Raw genomic sequence first — 7500 nt, 5'->3', positions numbered from 1 at the left:
CAGAGCAAACTTAGTATTGTTCAGTGCCTCAAAAACTCAATTCCTCCATCTATCAACTTGACACAACCTTCCAGACAACTATCCCCTCTTCTTCAATGATGTTTAATTGTCCCTGTCTTCTACACTGAATATCCTCGGTCTGTCCTTTACTTATAATCTAAACTGGAAACTTCACATCTCATCTCTAGCTAAAACAGCTTCTATGAAATTAGGCATTCTGAGTCGTCTCCACCAGTTTTTCTCATCTCTCCCAAATGATAACTCTGTACAGGGGCCTTATCCACCCATATATGGAGTATGCGTTACATGTATGGAGGGGGGGGATTCCACTTATACCTCTAATTTAAAAGGACTGGAATCAAAAGCTTTTTGTCTTATCAATTCCTCTCCTCTAACTGGATGTCTTCAGTTTTTTTCTCATCGCCACAATGTTGCATCTCTTGCTATCTTTTATTGCTATTTTCATGCTAACTGCTCTTCTGATCTTACTAACTGCATGCCTCCCTTCCTCCCATGGCCTCACTGTACAAGACTTTCTTCTTTCTCTCATCCCTATTCTGTTCACCTCTGTAATGCAAGAGTTAACTAGTACTCTCAGTCATTCATCCCTTTTTCTGGTAAACTCTGCAACTCCCTGCCTACTTCTGTATTTCCACCTTCCTATGACTTGAACTCTTTCAAGAGGAAGGTTTCAAGACACTTATCCTTCAATTTCTTTTATGATTCCTTTGATGTCTCTTTTGGGACTGGCACCTAAGTGGGATTTTTTTTTTCAGTTTTGTTTCCCTTGGCCAGTGACCCTCTTAAAAAATATATACTAATTAACAAATCAGATACAGTCAACAGGAACTGATACTGTTATTGAGTAGGAATCACTTCGCTGTACAGGAGGCTATAGAGTATTAAAAAAAAATAATAATAATTCCAAATACCCACAATTTGGACAAAGTTAACAGATGTAATACGCTTACAAAGGCTTGGATATTAACAACTGATAGACATGAACTGAATCTCCCTTCACCAGCTTTCTTTTCACATTTAAAAATTATGTGAGAAGTATTCAAGGTTGTGCATGGCGATACCCTTTGTGAAGGGAGACACTACTTCAAAACACTTGCTTCAGCGGCTGAATTGGATATACCTGATGATATGGTGTTGCTTTTCTCCCGAATTTATCCTCATTTTCTGTGTAATGTTCTTTCAATACTAACCGAAATCTGCGACAGAAAGACACAACAGAGGAGAAGCCAACTTCCACCCGCCTGTCAGACCACCAATGTGCAGGACGTGACAACTACGTGGCCAGCTGATGCCCGCGGCCCGCGCTTCTCTCCCTCAGCTGCTGGACGGCTTCCTATGGCTCACACCTTCTAACGGGACCACAAAACTTTAAGATGTTCACAAATTATTCCCGAAATGAAGACTATTAATTTGCTTGATCTGGTTTATGATAGTCTCACAAACTTGGCCCTTAGCTTTGGGTGGACGAGTCTCATTTATGAATGCTTATTTATTTTGTTTTTTCTCTTGTTACGCACTATAATTTCACCATACCAGAATTTTAATTGGTTTAAGATTTTCTTTTACTTTATTGCAATTTTAGTTGCTTTTAACATTTCTTAGCGGCATCATATGACCACGACGTTGTGGCTCATTACCTCGCACTCTTGATATGCTCCTTATTTCTTTACCACCATTGACAATATTAATATAGTTTAGATTTCCTTCCTAGGACATAGAATTAATGAATTATCTATCTGGACACCCAATGCATACTTTAACAAGTGTATTGTACTAAGAGGCATCGACAAATAACTAGTAAGTACAACACGGAACTAATTATATCCCAATAGTATGTCACTTACTGATCCCTCTTGTATTTGTGGATATTATAATGAAAATGTAATGAACACCATTATATTGCTTGAATTCAACTCTTGAATGATGTGTGTAACATTAATATTCTCTCCCTCAACTTGTTACTTTCATGATCATCATCTCATTAAAAACTTTATATTTTATTCTTTTACAGATATTATATCACCTATAGTTGATTTATATAAGTACTGCTTGGCAGTTCCTTTTATGCTCTCTTAACTACCTGGAGCACTAATTTACCCTATGAGTTGACTGCCTCCTGCCATGTACATTACCTCTTTGAGTTGTTTCCTCCCAGTACTCTAGTCCAGTTCAGCAGTGCAATAGGAGGAGAATGTTAATGGAAAACACAGCCATAGAAAGACAGATAGATAGATAGGCAGATAAAATATTCAGATGGATCATGATTTTATGACTGAAGGCCATGCTGTTAAAAATTTGTCCTGTATTATTATTTCACCACCTCCAATGTAATATGATTATGGAAAAAGACTAATCTGAAGTCAATACAATTCTTTATGTCATGAGATAAACATGAAAAAATAAGTACATGCATGATCACAATTACTGCCATTTATCTTTTAAGCCAACAGTCTTAGGTGGATGGAGGGAGGAGATTAAAAATGAGAAGGGCTCATCCATTCACTGAACTAATAACAAGACTTGTATTGCATACTGGTAACACTGATGAGAGGGAACACCAGGGCCTGAAAATAAGTATAATACCTACATAGAGACAAGGAAACCAAGAGAAATCCATTCCATAGCTTCAGAATTTCTTCTTTCTGTTGGTATCCTGTTGGTCCCCAGTGAATAATTAAGGTGCAATGCAGCCACATGATACAGAGCTGATCAATTCTGACAACCTGCACTATACTACTGATTCACAGGATTCAGATGTGATTTTCATTAGGATCTAGTATTTAATAAATGTAGTTTTCTTGCATAGGTTCAATTATTGAGGTTATTTGATGTCATACTTAAGGTTCTTATCTTTATCCAGTACCAAAATGAAGATTAATGGTACATAATCTGGTCTGTGAAACTATGAATTCCAATAATTCTTGTATTTTTAATACAAAGATGATTAACAGTAAATGTAACCATACCAAGTTCACCTGACAACAAGGATTTGTCTACCTCAGTGCTTTTTTGCTGGTAAGACTAATGGCCTAATATCACTAGATAAGCACCAATGATTATCACATCAGCCATTATTTCAAACCAGCAAAATCTACAAATAAGGCACGTTTTACTGTGGCACTCTGACTTGCCGCAACCAGTCACAACTGATCATGTCTCCTGAAGCAGACCAGTTGTGTCCAGGCAGCTCGAGTCAGGATGTGCAAATGTTGCAACCCAAGAGGAAAACCAGCAATAAAGAACTGTGACAGGGCACTCCTTTAAAGCTGACCCATCACTCACAGAAATGTCACAATAAGCTTGAAAATATGAAAGGTCACTTCATCATTAAAGATAAAGATAAAGTAGTATCTTGTGATTCAGACTTAATTGGTTCTTTTGGGCTGTTCAAATTGGGAATGTTTGAATAGGGAAGCAATTTATCCCATTCAAATTCATGTAAAAAGAATTAATCCATTCCAGGTCCCAAATCCCCTTATTTATTTTTTATTATTATTATTTTTTTTTATGAGCTTATGTTGTGCACCAAACATAGAATTGAATGAAAATAACCTAATTCATAGAAAAAAATACAGTAAAAGAAAAACATGCAATCCCATATATTTTGGCATATGAGACAGCACTTGAATCATCCTAAAAAGCCACAAAAAGTGGATTGTCCTATATGTCAGATACAAAAACAATGACCTTAAATTTTTATGCAAAGTACCATTCATCCATCCTCTCTCTCTCTCTCTCTCTCTCTCTCTCTCTCTCTCTCTCTCTTTCTGAATGTAAGAACAATCCTGAGAATAGCTAAATAGAATGAGACTGATAGAGAATGAAAATAAAGTTATACTAGAGTAAGAAAGGATGAAGCAAAAATTACATAGAATTAATGAGGTGGAGGGAGAGTGAGGTACTATTCCCATGTCCCTTATCTCTGACAGATAAGGGGGAGAAGAGGTGACGGGGAGGGAGGTCTGAGACCAGAGGAAAGAGAATGGGTAAGGAAAGGAACAATGGGAGGATGGGACATATGGGGAAGGAGAGAGAGAGAGAGAGAGAGAGAGAGAGAGAGAGAGAGAGAGAGAGAGAGAGAGAGAGAGAGAGAGAGAGAGAGAGAGAGAGAGAGAGAGAGAGAGAGAGAGAGAGAGAGAGAGAGAGAGAGAGAGAGAGAGAGAGAGAGAGAGAGAGAGAGAGAGAGAGAGAGAGAGAGAGAGAGAGAGAGAGAGAGAGAGAGAGAGAGAGAGAGAGAGAGAGAGAGAGAGAGAGAGAGAGAGAGAGAGAGAGAGAGAGAGAGAGAGAGGGGGGGGGGGGAAGGAAATGGGGAGGGATGGAGGATAAAGGCCAGGAAGGGAGGGAAAGGGGAGGAGGGAGAAGGAATGGGGGAGGAAGAATGGAAGAGGGATTAGTGACTGAGTGGCATTGCTTGAACAGATGTTTGAGTTTGAATTGGAGGACAAAGTTTATTCACCAACCCTGTTTGAATTGGGAGTTGTATGAATTGAAGGACATTCAAATCACGAGGTATGACTGTATATATATGCTGGCTCAGATTTATTTATAAATTGTAGCAGCTCAGCCAAAAGGACAAGAATGAGAAGTTTGTCCAGTCCAAATAAAATTTACTGAGACTTGACAGGGCCTAATTCTGAGCAGCTGGAACTGATAAAATTTGCCTCAGTATAATGCACTAATACAGACTGATCACAGATGAGGTCAAGTGGCTATATCACATGGATGGCATCACCACAATAAGCAGAGAAACTGCCAATAGCTAATCATGACAGAACATTACAGATATAAACATCCCTAGACTATTAAAAAAGCTGCCAAACCAAACAGTTATTTCAGCTAAGCCCATAACTAAGTCAACATAAAACCAGAGCATTAGCAAATACTATTAGTTACTGGTTCTGCAGCAAATTCCCAAGACTAAGAAGGAGGGAGCAAATAAGATAGATAAAAATAAATTACTTAATGTAACATACTTGTCAACATGAGATGGGTTGTGGAGAGATAAAAGAGAGGTGTGTGTGTGTGTGAGTGTATTTACCTAGTTGCCTAGTTGTTCTGTACAGGGCATGAGCCAAAGCTCATTTTGTCCTGTCTCCATAACCATATTTATCCAGTTTCTCTTTAAACATGTGTACACTTCCACAACCACTTATTCCTTCAAATCATTCCAGATTTCAATAGTTCTCTACGGGAAGCCGCATTTCTTGATGTCCCTTGAACATCCACTCTTCTTTATTTTCTTCCCATGCCCCCCCCCCCCCGTTTGTCTCTCCTCTCCTCCATCTGTTGTACCAAGTCATTTCTGTCTATTCTTTCTATATTGTGTGTGTGTGTGTGTGTGTGTGTTTATCTAGTTGTAGTATAAAAGATTAAAGCTAATTCAAGGTGTCCTGTCTTCAAATTTTACAGACTTTTGTCCAGTTTAGTCTTAAAACTCACCCATGCTCTATTCTTTGCATCAACTCTGCCTCTATATCACAAAAAGTGCCAATGCTTCTTTGATAAGTAGAATTTCTTTCTCTTTTAAATATTTTGTCATCTTAAATCCAAATTCATACTCTCTTGTTTCTCCATAATTCCTATCAAGAATTGCTCACTGTCCATTTATTCAAATCCTCATTAAAAGTCATGAATAAATCCCCTCTTTCTTGTTCCTCATAATCACTACAATTCCTTTTAATTCTTTTAAATCTCAAGAGAGCAAAAAAAAAATCAACAATTTAAGTTCTATAGATTATGTAATGTAAAATAAAAAAAATTGTGCAAATATGTTTCACATATAAATCTTAATGTAAGTTCTTTATATATAAATATATAATCTCTGAGATTTATATAATAAATTAACTTACATTAGTGGCATACATAAATGCTTATACAGTATATACAGAGACTTATAAACTTTCTCACTTTCTGATTCGCTCATCAGTAACCCAAATCAGCTTGATGTTCAAGTTGTGTTGATGTACTTGTGCCAGCAACTCCTGGTATTCCCCCATAGTGGCTTCCCCCATGTGACAAAGCCGACCTATACACTTGAGGGGATTGTCTTGCTGCAGGAGGAGCCGCACAGTGGCAAGTGTCACAGTTGTTGATACATTAAACCAAATCTCCTGTAGTAACACAAGAAAAATGTTTAAGATGCTAGTAAATATTATCACATGACTGTCTACATTTTCTAGATATGATAAGAAACTACTAGATGGTCAGGTACAAACAGATAAATGCATGGTGGGCTTACTTCCAAATCTGGTAGAGGATTGATTTGTAGAGCAGCTGCCAGAGTAGCATCATGCAACCACTCAAGTTCCCCATCAAGATGGATGGTTTGAAGGGCAGGGGCGTGGCTTAGCAAAAAACGAAGTCGCTGGTCACTCACCACACCAGTTACCCTCAAGTGCAAGAGATGTGGATGTGCTGGCCCAGGAATTCCAAAATCAAGTTGTTCATCACACTCCTCTAAAGTGTGTCGAGCCTGAGAGAACACATGCAGAGCTGTGATTTCCAACTATGATATGGACAGATGTAAACCACACCTGTACCTATGAGTAGAGTGGGTGAGCGTGATGAGTTAAGCTGTATTTGTGTTTGAGTATATGGATTTCTATTTGATGAAGTATGACAAGCAAGTGAAAAAAAATAAAAAAATAAATAAATAGAAAATAAATGAATAAAAGAAAAATAGGGTCTGTGAGAAAGAGAAAGGGTTTTTGGAAAAGAAGGGGATCCTTATTCTATTTCTTATGCATGGGTCATTATAATCTCCAATGCAAAAGAATAGGAAGTATACAATACTTATATCCCTGAAAAGTTATTTGATAAATTTCTTTGAAGGTCTTGAAAAGATTTCCATATTTTTATGATATCTCATAGAAAGATTTCCATAAAAAAAAAAGTGATACTTGAGCAGCAGCTGTAGCCACTCAAAGCAACATAAATCCAAGAAAGTAAATGGAAATTTACCTGTGAATGAGTAAATAAAGCTTGAAATGATGAATCATGATAGCATTTTGAAACAGTGCAGTTGAAGATGTAGGTTTGAATAATATACGGTCTGCAGCAAAAGTCTGTGGGGCTCAAATACAGCAACTGTAAGTGGCACCAAACAGTAACTTAATAGTGATATAATAGGTACTTACAAATGGTTAGTACTTCAGAGGCCTTCTTTTCTACTTCAGGCACTCCTTGAAACAGAATCTGCTAAGAATCTTAGATGCTGTGGGTTGATATTCCTCCTCATTTGTTGCACTGGTTTGATCAGTTGTGAGATGGAGCATGTGTCATGCTGCCTTAGAACCCTTCTCATGATAGCCCACAGATTTTCAATCAGGTTTAAATCTGGAGAGTTTCCTGGCCAGTCTTCAATAAACTGCACCTAAGTCTCATAACCCCTGCTGCACATCATGAGCGACAGAAAGCAATTCTGTTCTTCACTTGCTGCTGAGTTAGACAAAACTTGTGAGAGCAACAGCTACAATAACA

General features: G+C 37.8%; 2 protein-coding genes across 8 annotated transcripts in view; both read right to left on the bottom strand.

The window, feature by feature from the left end:
- The window catches only part of LOC135116015 (DNA excision repair protein ERCC-1-like), a 6826-nt gene extending 5491 nt beyond the window's left edge, over positions 1 to 1335 (bottom strand). Inside the window, 1 exon segment of the mRNA XM_064033237.1 lies at positions 1142 to 1335. Within this exon segment, the coding sequence (XP_063889307.1) occupies positions 1142 to 1182 (41 nt within the window). The 5' untranslated portion in view covers positions 1183 to 1335.
- Positions 1336 to 2381: 1046 nt separating this feature from the next.
- LOC135115947 (uncharacterized) overlaps positions 2382 to 7500 on the bottom strand; it is a 13584-nt gene continuing 8465 nt past the window's right edge. For all 7 annotated transcript variants that reach the window (XM_064033141.1, XM_064033096.1, XM_064033106.1 and 4 more), the window contains 2 exons: positions 6260 to 6493; positions 2382 to 6131 (listed from right to left, as the gene is read on the bottom strand). In XM_064033141.1, coding sequence (XP_063889211.1) covers positions 5925 to 6131; positions 6260 to 6493 — 441 coding nt within the window. In that variant the 3' untranslated portion in view covers positions 2382 to 5924. The remainder of the gene's footprint in view (positions 6132 to 6259; positions 6494 to 7500) is intronic.

The sequence above is a fragment of the Scylla paramamosain genome, chromosome 3, assembly GCF_035594125.1.
Source record: "Scylla paramamosain isolate STU-SP2022 chromosome 3, ASM3559412v1, whole genome shotgun sequence".
NCBI classification, from domain to species: domain Eukaryota; kingdom Metazoa; phylum Arthropoda; class Malacostraca; order Decapoda; family Portunidae; genus Scylla; species Scylla paramamosain.
This window is presented reverse-complemented; position numbering and strand designations above follow the sequence as displayed.